The 13,040-nt window shown below is 37.5% G+C and overlaps 1 protein-coding gene across 2 annotated transcripts in view; it reads right to left on the reverse strand.

Annotated features, from left to right (window-relative positions):
• Window positions 1–13,040, reverse strand: part of LOC127661098 (growth arrest-specific protein 2-like) — a 31,150-nt gene that overhangs the window by 8,139 nt on the left and 9,971 nt on the right. For both annotated transcript variants that reach the window (XM_052151673.1, XM_052151664.1), the window contains exons 3-7: window positions 8,132–8,241; window positions 6,829–6,970; window positions 2,142–2,205; window positions 1,590–2,040; window positions 1,032–1,139 (exon numbers count right to left, since the gene is read on the reverse strand). In XM_052151673.1, coding sequence (XP_052007633.1) covers window positions 1,032–1,139; window positions 1,590–2,040; window positions 2,142–2,205; window positions 6,829–6,970; window positions 8,132–8,241 — 875 coding nt within the window. The remainder of the gene's footprint in view (window positions 1–1,031; window positions 1,140–1,589; window positions 2,041–2,141; window positions 2,206–6,828; window positions 6,971–8,131; window positions 8,242–13,040) is intronic.

Here is a 13,040-nt window from a genome sequence, read left to right on the forward strand (position 1 = left end):
TATTAGCACTGGTGCTCCTTAGGGATAGTCTCTCTCCACTGCCCTTCTCCCTGTAAAAGTGACCTCAGAGTGTCAATCGTTGTTGGTTGCTAAGCAACAAAGTAGCGTCTCAGATAAGATAAAGGACTTTTTTTTTTTTAAATTCTCCCCTCCAACTGATGGATTATACACATATGTTGACTTTTCTCAAAAATGGATTTGAAAACCTATTTTGTTTGTTTTGAATGTCTAGGTAGTTTTTCCAACATCCAATGGGTTGGCAGAAAGTACTGAATAACTGTCAAAATGACAAAAGTAAGGGAAGTCCTTACTTAAACAAGAAACTGTTTAATGGTAAGCTGTGGTCACTAAATCAGCTTGATTTATTGATGGTTTTTATTGTGACAACTAGTGTGTGGTACAAAAGTGTACCCTGATATGTTTAATTAATGAGTATGTAATGAGTTTGTACAGATCCCAAATGACACAAATGGCAATTCAATGGGTTTAGGAGTGTTTTTTAAGTCTTTGAGACAGAAAAAATAGCCTGCATAAGCTTTTAGGCACTTTAGGTTTCAATAGACTCTTAATACTATATGCATTTTTAGTGTGCCTGTTTGGTTTTTCATCTTTGACAAGAATGCTTTATTTTCATTGTTAGACTTGTCTGATTATGGATATTTGTTAGTCTGAACCTTGCTTTTCCCTATTCAAAGGTGTGAACCTTTTCTTCATGTTGCCAGGCAACACCAGCTCCCATGAGGCTTTTCCTTGAATGAGTACTGTGCTCTTTCAGGTTCAAAATTAATATTTGTGCCTCTCATGGAAAAACTGAAAGTATAGCAGAGCTTGTTGACACATCAATATTTAGAACAAAAAATAGAACATGATTTGACCTATCGTTTCATATCCTTCCGTGGAAAGGATATGAAACATCAATGGAATTCAAGTCAATGGAAACTAGACAAAACTGCAGGTGGGCAATAATAGATATCAAAAAACATTTTCATTCAGTTCTGGGGTGAAGAAGCGGTGGACAATGCAGTACATACCCTGACATAGAGGACTTTGTCTCCAACACGATAATGGCCTTTTGGCTGCTTCTCAATACAGAATTTGACTGGACATTTGCATGGTGGGTCCTCTGATATCTGCCTCACCTGAAACAAAGGGGCATATAATGCTCAATACTAATAGGCAAGAACTAGAACATTTCCTATATTTTGTTGATTTGTTTTGTTCAAGTTACACTATATAAAACCTCTATATGTTAATGATTTAGAGGATATACAAACTATATGCTACCTGCTTCATCAATCAAGTCACTTTGACCCAGAAATAAATTTAGAGTTTTTATGCAATAAAGTAAAAAATAAAAGAAATTGAAGTGGATTATATCTCTGCACAAATCTGGAGAAATTTGGAGAATAAACACAATTCTAAAATATAATAACCCCCCCCAAACCACATCTATGCCCTTGTATTCTGGTCAAAGCTACTCAAAATGATGGCGCAGGTCAAATAGTATGTTTATAGTATCTGTGTTAATAGAACTCCTAATTCACAAGAAATTCCATTTTAGCACAGGATTTATGAATGAAAGCACTTACAATTTGATCCAGCAGGCAGCCAGTGCTCTTTTTCCCATTGGTGTTCGTGATGAAGTTTATGGGAGTGGATGGTGGGGATTTTACAGGTGTGCTGATGGGGGATGGTATGGTGGGTAAAGCTGTCTGAGGTTCTGACTTGGTGTTTGAGTCAGAGAAGTTGGAAGACAGGGAAATTAACTCTGGGGGAGGAGTAGGGACCAGAGGAGGAGAGGGAGAGGGGTCTAGAGGAGGGAAAGGAGTTGGCAAGGTAGATGGGGTGGCAGAAGAAACAGATGTGGGGAGAGGAGATGGTGTTAAGATTGGAAGTTGGTCTGGATCAGGAGGGAGAAAGAGAGGTGGATTTGACGGAGAGGGGAAAGGCGAGTCAAAAAACATGGAAGGTGACAAAGACTCATCTTCTTTCTCAATTTCTCTCTCAAGCTTGACCAGTGCTGGAGGCTCAACTCCATACCTGAGGGAGAACATTTAGTCAGCATTGACTGAGCAGAAAGACTACAGTATGTGATGGTGGCATGTGATAACATAGAACTGCAAATGATCAAGGAATCTCACCTTGAAGCAATTCTCCCAAGTTGCATAAGACACAAGCACACATCTCTGGGATGCTTCTGAAGAACTGGTGAAACACACATTGAGATAAACAAGTTTTCAGGAACACCGAGTAATCGAGCTTGAAATCATGATCGTGCCTAGAGACTGCAATGACAAGAAAAAGGAGTTATATTTTGGTCTGTTCTCACCCAAAACCTACTGGATTGCTAAAGAAGCCATTGATTAAAGTCTTATGGATTACTTTTATGCTGATTTTATTTCCTTTTTGGAGTCACTGCTTTTGGAGTTCTGGTCACCATTCACTTGCACATGGGCCAAAGAGCTGAAATATTCCTCTAAAATCTTTGTGTTCAGCAGAAGAAAGTCATCCACATCTGGGATGGCATGAGGTTAAGTAAATGATGAGAGAATTTTTATTTTCAGTGAACTATCCCTATAAGGCACAGTCACATTTACCTTTGCACAGCGAAAATCTGGGGGTGAAATACAGTCATCTCAACTGGATCGTTAATTTCGCACAATGGACCTCCGGTGGCGAAGAATTTGTTGAGTACATGTTTGGTAAACTTTGACAGCGGAATTCGCTGACTTGACAAATAAGAAGTTACTTGGTTAGACAGTGACCTCTGTGTGTGCAGTGCTTCATACACAGCTACACTGAACATTCACAATAGAAAAGGATATAATTTTAGTAGCGGGTTTCTTTTTAACATCACTGTCCTAGAGTAGAAAGTGCAGCATTAAAAAGAGGCTGCTTGGCAATTAGGTTTTTTGCTGGTTTTACACGCACACAACATCCACACACGCCTTCTTTGCCTATGGCACAATAACATAGGAATGAATTTCAACGTGCAAATGTAACCGTTTCCACTGGAGCCTTGTGAGTGAAGGTGAGCAAGCATTTTTAATTGATTCCTATAGTATAATGTGCGAAACGGTCGAGAACATTAAGTTGAAATGCCTTGGCTCTATGCAACTAAAAAACGCCAGGCTCCAGCTATTCACTGGGAGCTGAAAGCAGAGACCTCTGTCATAAGCGCTTCAACACATTGGGATAATAATGAAGTTCCTGAAGGATCACAAACGGACTGCAAATGATGATTGCAGTGAGACTCCAAACAGGCTTCACAAATGAGGACCGCATGCATTCATTGTGAAAATACTGTGGCTGGATAACAAAGTACGATAAATCAACACTCTTTTTATACTTTCGGCATTCAGAAATAAAGTTAGCATCATTCTGACTCTAATCACACATATTTATGAGGATTATATTGACCTTGAACTGAAATCATGTGTTGAGCTTGAAATGGCAAACTAGGCCTACATACTCCCCTTACTTTTTCTGCAATAGCCTGATGTAGCATAGTATGGGTATTATACCAATGCGAACACAGCCATTTTCGCTGTAACATGCCCTCAAAGACACAGCTCTCTGAGTTTCTCGGCACTAGTGGAGACATACAGTGGATATAAAAAGTCTACACACCCCTGTTAAAATGCCAGGTTCTTGTGATGTAAAAGAATGAGACAAAGATAAATCATGTCAGAACTTTTTCCACCTTTAATGTGACCTATAATGTGAACAATTCAATTGAAAAACAAACTGAAATCTTTGAGGAAAAAAAAAAAGAAAACTCACAATAACCTGGTTGCATAAGTGTGCACACCCTTAAACTAATACTTTGTTGAAGCACCTTTTGATTTTATTACAGCACTCAGTCTTTTTGTGTAGGAGTCTACTAGCATGGCACATCTTGACGTGGCAATATTTGCCCACTCTTCTTTGCAAAAGCACTCCAAATCTGTCAGATTGCGAGGAAATCTCCTGTGCACAGCCCTCTTCAGATCACCCCACAGATGTTCAATTGGATTCAGGTCTGTGACATTCCAAAACGTTAATCTTCTTCTGGTGAAGCCATACTTTTGTGGACTTGGATGTGTGCTTTGGGTCGTTGTCATGCTGAAAGGTGAACTTCCTCTTCAGCTTTCTAACGGACGCCTGAAGGTTTTGTGCCAAAATTGCCTGCTATTTGGAACTGTTCATAATTCCTTCCACCCTGACTAAGGCCCCGGTTCCAGCTGAAGAAAAACAGCCCCAAAGCATGATGGTGCCACCACCATGCTTCACTGTGGGTATGGTGTTCTTTGGTGCAAAAACAACACTGCACATCACCCAAACATACCTTTTGGAATTATGGCCAAAAAGTTCAACCTTGGTTTCATCAGACCAGAACACATTTTCCCACTTGCTTTTGGGAAACTTGATGTTTGTTTTTGCAAACTTCAGCCAGGCTCTTCTTTGTAAGAAAAGGCTTCCATCTTGCCACCCTACCCCATAGCCCATTCATATGAAGAATACGGGAGATTGTAGTCACATGTAGCACACAGCCAGTACTTGCCAGAAATTCCTGCAGTTCCTTTAATGTTGCTGTGGGCCTCTTGGAAGCCTCCCTGACCAGTTTGTCGACTTTTCATCAATTTTGGAGGGACGTCCAGTTCTTGGTAATGTCTCTGTTGTGCCATATTGTCTCCACTTGATGATGACTGTGTTCCATGGTATATCTAATGCTTTGGAAATTCTTTTGTACCCTTCTCCTGACTGATATCTTTCAACAATGAGATCCTTCTGATGCTTTGGAAGCTCTCTGCGGACCATGGCTTTTGCTCTGAGATGCAACTAAGAAAATGTCAGGAAAATTATACTAGAACAGCTGAACTTTATTTGTGATTAATCAGAGTCACTTTAAATGATGGCAGGTGTGTAATGACTTCTATTTAACATGAGTTTGAATGTGATTGGTTTATTCTGAACACAGGCACATCCCCAGTTATAAGAGAGTGTGCATACTTATGCAACCAGGTTATTGTAAGGTTTTTCCATTTTCCCCCCACAAAGATTTCAGTTTGTTTTTCAATTGAATTGTTCACATTATAGGTCACATTAAAAGTGGAAAAGGTTCTGACATGATTTATCTTTGTCTCATTCTTTTACATCACAAAAACCTGACATTTTAACAGGGGTGTGTAGACTTTTTATATCCACTGTACGGTAAATTTGACCATGCTTTTAGGAAAAATGTTAGTCTCAGTCCACATTCTCTTTCATTGCATCTTTTTTCTTCATACAATGAAAGTGAATGGTGACTGAGGCTAACATTTTGAGACTGTCATTCTGCCAATAACATCCTCTTTGTGTTCCATGGACTAAAGAGAGTCATATGGGTTTGAGGCTTTGCAACACAGAAGCAAAATAACATTTGTGGTGTTTGTGTAGACAATAGCTGTGTCTTTATTGTGCAGAAACAAATGGGAAAAATCAAAGGGACTAAATTGCTGAAATAGACTGTTGAAACTTGTCTTAAATGTATCAATAAGTAGTAAACAAAAACCTGTCTCTAGACATTCTGACAAGCTTTGAAGGTGGGAATCCTTATGAAAACAATGTAACAAAAGGCAAATGCCAGAAAAGCCATAATTAGGATAGCCAAATACTGCAGACCTATGATACATGTTGTCTGGATTATAAGACCTAAGTGGGTATTACTGTATATATTAGAGTTTTAAAATAAACACAGAATGTTATATTTCTCAATAGCACCAGATTTGGAAAATGCACATTTTAATATATGTCAAACAACATAAAATTCATGAAAACCATTAAACCGGACAGGCATGTGGAATCTTTAAGAACTCTTTGAAAAGCACACACAGAAGTCATATCAGCCCCTTTAAGTAACGTGACCAGTAAGAGTTAAAAACCAACTGCCTTAATAGCAGTAATCAAACATTGGTCTGGTTCTCTCTTAAACCCTTTATTATTTTATCTGTCCTTTCAAATTTGATCCTTTCACTCTTTATTTCTTTAACCAACCCAGTCATCTTTCTTTAGCTGACAGGCACATTCTTTTCTCTATTATTCTATTCCACTCCATCTTTGACCCTATTTTTCATCCCCCATTTTTCCCCTGATCTACAGTCCTTTAGTATCTATTTTCCTCTCTTTCTCTCCATTATTCTCCACACAGTGATGGACAGTGGGTGCCAAGGGTGTGACGCAGTGAACAGTGGAGTGACACGAATACTGATACTGCTTGTCTATTCAGCAGATCTTTAGGCCATAGTCCCACAGGACTACTTCCTGCATAGCCCAAAGAGGAAGTGACGGATCCTTTCCAACTGGACATGTCACTTAATGATCTCATGATAGCATGTGAAAAGTGAACTTGGCAAAAGGCAGACCTGTCTGTGGTGAAGATGAGTCCACAGATATCACAGATTTTTCAGGATTATCTGCACTGAGAGAGCACTCAAGAGACTTTCAAACAATGTAATCTAAACTTGCAAGCACATGCTAATAAGGATCTGTGGGTATTAAGGAATTAGAGTCTGTATTAAAGAAACTTAAGGTAAGATCTGACTAAATAGTACAACGATCTGAGATATAAGTTGAATTAAACATATAAAGAAATGAAAATGCCATGGTTTCTAACAGATCAGATAGGATTAATTTGGAAGGTTTGGTAATACGCCACCAGATCCAAAGCACAGAAAAGGTACACTTGTACTGAAACCAGAACCTAGTATCCTTATTCACAAATATCATATATTTGATATATATGAAAACATAAATCTTTTCATAGGAAACAAGAGAGGAATATGCCTTAAATCACAAAGATATACTCACCTAGATCTTCAGATTCAAAGAGATGTGACTGCACCATCCCAATTTTACAGCACCAGTATAGAAAGTTAGCTGCATTGTCCCGGGCAAAGAATGACCCAGAGGTTGCATCAGCCCGCCAACGAATCACATGCCGAATAAAGGGCTGTGGGGCACAAAATCTCTGGTGAGCTTGTTATGTGCTCATATGTTGGATTATAAAACAACTATTAGCTGGTCCCTCAAGTTTCACTCTCTAAAATAACCCTGCAGCATTCTCTTTGAATAAGTCATCTTTTTAAAATGTGGTTTCTATCACCCCTGCAACTAATTCCCTATATACGCTCTAAGCGGAGTGAGAGGATGGCACACGTAACATCTAGACACAAAAGTAAAGGTCAGGACAGAGACTGACAGATTGTAATTTTATAACCATGACTGGCTCATAGTGTGATTAAAAAACCCAACCAGGTAAAACACAGGTGATGGTGGCTGAAAGAAACACAAATATTTCTAGAAACAGTCCGCCACAATCCTCTGATTGAGCAAGTGAAACTATTCCTTCAACTATTCTTCAGTCTTTCATGTTGATATCTTACCAGCTTTCATCATACATAACTTATTGTTTATGCACCTGTGCAGTGGAGCTATTGAGCTCATTCATTATTTCTTATATTTTATTTATAAATAGGACATGATTTACATGGCTGTCTGGCTGAATGCTTTCCTGCTCTATCCCACTATGTTCTTTCAAGTACAGCTAATTAGTGACACTAACAACCCTTTTAGTAATCTCTTTTAAGGAGTTTCTTCCATACAAAACTACTTATTCAGTTCATTTGAGCTCATTTGACAATTATGTTAATGTGCTTATTCATATAGCAAATCAGTAAACAGAAGCCTCACAGATTGACAAGAGTCTCTATGATCCATTCACCATTTTATTAGTTGATATAAGCCTTGAGTATGATATACACTCACTGAGCTCTTTATTAGGAACACCTGCACACCTACTTATCATGCAATTATCTAATCAACCAATTGTGTGGCAGCAGTACAATGCATAAAATCATGGATGGACTACAACAGCTGAAGACCACATTGGGCACTTTATTAGGACAATAGGTGTTCCTAGCTCCACCTAAACCTATCTGCAGAACTGCATTTAATTTTTATATATATATATATATATATATATATATATATATATATATATATATAAATTATATTTATTTATTTTTGGTTTGTTTTTATAGCTGAATTTGAGTGCATGCTTGGGGCGTTATACTATTAATTGTGGTGTAAAATACCAAACACCATCGGGTACCTTGCCATTGTCAGCCAAAATCATTTTCTCTTGAAGTTCCTCAGCAAGCTGACATAAGACCACCCCAGTGTCCAGGCTGTCCATTAAGTTATCTGCTGTTATATCCAAACCTGCATAGAAAGCATACAGAGAGTCAAGTGCACAATAAGAGACAGAAATGGGCATAGCTGTGGAAAGTAGGGGTGCTGTTAAGTGTTGTCAAAAAATACTGAATGTATTAAAGAATTAATTACTTTTAATGCTATTTGAAAACCATCCAATTCTTTGTTAATCTTGTTAATGAAAGTAAACGAGAAACAAAAACTTTAAAGGGTATTTTTATTTCATCAACATTAACAAGGGCACAAGAAAGATTACTTTGGTAATTCATTGATTTTCTGATTTTTTTACTCTTAAGAAAATGTGAGCTGAAAAAATAATACTGCAAGATATTTACAATGCACTAACAATGTTTTCAAGAAGTTTAATCAAGAAAGAATGTATTAAAAGAATCTAGGCATAGTTTTGGGGATTTCCTCACTTGTGAGTTGAGCTGTTTACCGATGTCGTGGCGGTAACTTGATCTGTTTTAACAGGTTAATTACCTCTCACACTCGCATAGTCTATGAGAGATCAATCGGTTATGTCTACAACTAAAACGCAATATTACAATTTACTAGAGATGCACCAATTGCAAATTTTCTTAGCCGATTCTGATTTCTGATTTTTTGCAAGTGTGACCTGCCGATACCGGTTTTTTCCGATTTTCTTTCAAAGAACCATTATTGACCGCATATACAAACAAAATCTACCTTTCTTCAATGCAACATTTTATTTTCATAATAAAATAAATGATTAAACATTACAATTTCCCCCAAACTGCACTAAGGTACAGGATCTTCTCTCACTTAACTCTCAAAATAAAGTGCTCTGTGACTGGAAAGAGGTAGAAATAACAATTAACTGCAAATAAGTTGCTTTATATAACAGATGTCATTTTCCACAATTTTATAAATGGACCTTTTTTCTCTTTATTAATCGTCTAACAAAACAATTCCAAAGATCTGAAAAACTGAAGTGTCCAATATGCTCAATTTACGTTAGATGTCCAAATATCAGTTGTAAAACTGAGCACTGATTCGGGAACGGCTTGTAACCATATCTGTCAACACTCCCGTTTTTCCCGGGAGTCTCCCGTTTTGTTATTTCTCCCAAAAAAATAATTTGTATGGCCCAAACCACGTTATATGAATAATCACATCAATATATTATTCCAAGGTGGTCCAGTTGCCAGATCTTGAATGAAACGCATCCTACTCACACAATCGACACATCATACAAATTACAAATCATTTATGACCACAATCTGGCAACCTACAACCCATTTGCGCTGTTGATATCTGCGCAGGCAGTAGACGCGGGATGTTAAATCAAGCATCACTGGTAGATGGGAGGAGAAGAATCAGCTGGTGCTCCGGTGAAAAAAAACAAAATATACATGTACATTTAACAACAGCTGGATGGAAGAATTTAATTTCATATCCCGAAGCCATATCGACAATGCCCACGCCTTTTGAAATGTGTGTCGCACTGATTTTAATATCGGACACGGTGAGAAAAATTACGTTACTCCGCACATTAAATCACAACGGCACAATTTGTATGTATTTAGCCTGCCTCTGCCGTCCAGCACCCCCCTTCCCCTCTTCCAGATCTGTGTACCCAAATGTTGACAGATAACAGGCTGCGTGTGTGACATGACACGAGATTAAACAACTCAGACTACGCGACGTCGGAAAGTACCTCCTACTCTGTATCGAGGAAATTTATCAGATTTCTGATCCCTCTGTCCTCAACTATGGAGAACGGATGGTCATCCAGGGCCATGAATTCCATAATTTTCCTCGTAATTGCTTTGGTCTTTTCGCTGCTCATTCCAAGGGATGATAGGAGAGGCTGCTGACTTGTGGCTGGCTCTGAGCTCTGGCTAGCTTTAGCCACTTTCACTTTTTAGCTTCTTTTTTAAAATGGGCATTTTCAGATGGGTGATGGTGTTATAAATGTCTAATTAGGTTTGTTGTTCCGAAAGTTATTGTGGTGGTTCCCCCACGGTTTACTTTGGCCTTACAATTATTACACATTTCGAACTTTATGTATTCTTCTCTCACAGTGAAGATCTTCCACGCCAATGACATGTTTACATGCGGCTGTGACGTTATTGCCTGCTCTGCTGACAACAAAACGGACCAGCTTGGAATCGGAAAGACGTGAGGCTGACTGGCCGGTCACTGGTCTGGCCGAGCATGCGGAAAATCGGCTAATTCCGGTCCCTGGCCGGTCAATCGGTGTATCTCTACAATTTACATCAGCACAAACAATTAAACAAATAGATGAACTTGAACGAAGTTCTGTGCCAGTCAGAATTCTGTTGTCCTAAATACGTGCTACTTTGCAACTGTCTAAAACATGGAATTGAGTTACAGTTTCTAAAACGAATAACCACATCCTAACTTATAAAAAGATAATAGTCATACTAGCTAATATTTTAAAATAAATAATCTTTATGTGCTAATATTTCAGGAGCTAAGATTTTCACAAGGACAGTTTTCAAAGCCAATTATATATTTTATGATGACATGTTTTTGTCAAATTTATAGTGGTTTAATATCTTTATAGGGTGTTTAAAATGCAATTTTAAATAGAATAATTAATGCTTTATATTACGCTTGCTTTAAATGACTAATTATGAGTTTGCAAACCTTAATTAAATTTTAAAGTATTTTACTACAAACCACGTGATATGCAAGAACGATTGAGAACACCATTTTGAGAAGCTCGTTGAGGATGGTGGGAATCTTTTTCATTGAAGTCTGTCTTTAAATAAATTCTATGAAATATTGAACTTGTCTTCTGAACAAGAGTGTTTCATAAGCGTGACTATCAAATTGCATGTGTATCACATAAGTGCAACAAGTTTTTGCATGAGTATCCGTGCACGGTGTTTGTATGTGCACTTGGTGTTGACTCTGCAAGTGAGTTTGAGTTTTTCTTAAATGAAGGGTATGTGCATGCACCACGATGGCACATAAGCCTGAGTATTTAACAGGTAGCATATGTGCATCGATCGAGTTGCATATGTGCAAGTATTTTAAAAATATGTGCACATCAATCAAGATTCACATATGCATGGGAAAGTATACAGTATGTACGCCGATCACATTTTCGTGTATGCACGAGATGGGGTGACTGGTCACTTTTTGATTTGGATGGACATCGTTTGCACACTGGCCGGATGTACTCAACTGTACCATATTAAAAAGGATATTCTGGGTTAAATACATGTTAGTCTCAATTGACAGCATTTTTAGCTAATATTGATTAACAAAACAAATCCTGCTTGTTTATTTTTAAGAAAAAGCTGTCACGGTTACATTAAAGGGTTAGTTCACCCAAAAATGAACATTTTCATCATTTACTCACCCTCATGCCATCCCAGATGTTTATGACTTTCATTCTTCTGCAAAATACATTTGAAGAAAAATATTAAAATATCTTTGCTCAGTAGGTCCTTAAATTACAAGTGGATGGTGATCCGACATTTGAAGCTTCATAAATCACAGACAGTCAGCATTAAAGTCATCCAAATGACTCCACTGGTTAAATGAATGTCTTCTAAAGCAACACGATCGCTTTTGGTGTGAAAAGATCAATATTTAAGTACTTGACTATAAAGCGTCACTTTCGGCCAGCAGCAGTATGTGTGAGAAAAATGTGAGATTACGTCCGTAACATGCCAACATGAACCATCTGAACTCTTTCCAGAACGTGCTTTCAAGAACGCCCAATCTGCTGCTGAATTGATGGTTTATAGTTAAAAAGTACTTAAATACTGATCTTTTTCCACACCAAAAGGGATCGTATCACTTTAGAAGACATTAATTTAACCGTTGGAGACGTATGGAAGACACTTATGCTGACTGTCTGGGATCTTTGGAGCTTCAAAAGTCGGATCACCATCCACTTGCATTTTAAGCACAGTCTACTGTGCTGAGACATTTTTCTATTTTTCAAATGCTGTCAACTGGTCTTAACGTGTACTAAATCAAACATTCAAGGGATGTTCATGAGAAAATGTGTCCTTAATGTTGGAGATACATTAATCAGGAGGGTGGCAGTGGAATTGGACAGTGAATTTTGTGAAATGTACTTTTTTTAAAAAACTGTAATCTGTTGTCATTTATCTTTGGGACATTTCCCATACTGCTCATGTTGCACATTGCTATACTTCAAAAAATAAGGAACAGGTTAATGTTTGAATTGTCTTTGTGGTGTATTTATTTCAGTACTTTGATCTGGATTAATGCAAGGAGAAGACCAGTATATTTGTAGGTTTTAAAAAAATATCAATCTAATTGTATGTTTGTTTAACGTGATGAATTAACCTTGGTAATTCAAATAAGCTGTGTGAATGAATGCAAGTATATGTATAGAATTTCTAGTTTATTTGAGATTAAATATTACTTTGAAACAACTTGCATTTGTCTTAAATATTTGTTAAATCCTTTTGGTGTGACTTAAATTTAAGGAAAGGAAGTTGAATGATCTCATACATTTATGAATATCTAACAAAGGTTTTCCTGCTAAGTTGACTTAAAATTACCTTAAGTTGAATTTGCTTAAAAGTGTTATGTAAAAATGCTACGTATATATTTTAAGTAAATCCAACTAATTTTTTTCAGTGTTTGTTTCAAGGATGTTTCAGTTTTTTCCATGGACTTACTTGTAGTTCCAAACATTTTTACAAATACTTCATAATTCCAATTTGAAACAAAAATCAGGTTATATAGCCCTTAGTCTGGGTTGGCGCATAGTTCAACCTTCGCCAATGAAAACGAGGCTGTGAGGTATAGACATACAGTCATATACCTGT

This window comes from Xyrauchen texanus, chromosome 2, assembly GCF_025860055.1.
Source record: "Xyrauchen texanus isolate HMW12.3.18 chromosome 2, RBS_HiC_50CHRs, whole genome shotgun sequence".
NCBI classification, from domain to species: domain Eukaryota; kingdom Metazoa; phylum Chordata; class Actinopteri; order Cypriniformes; family Catostomidae; genus Xyrauchen; species Xyrauchen texanus.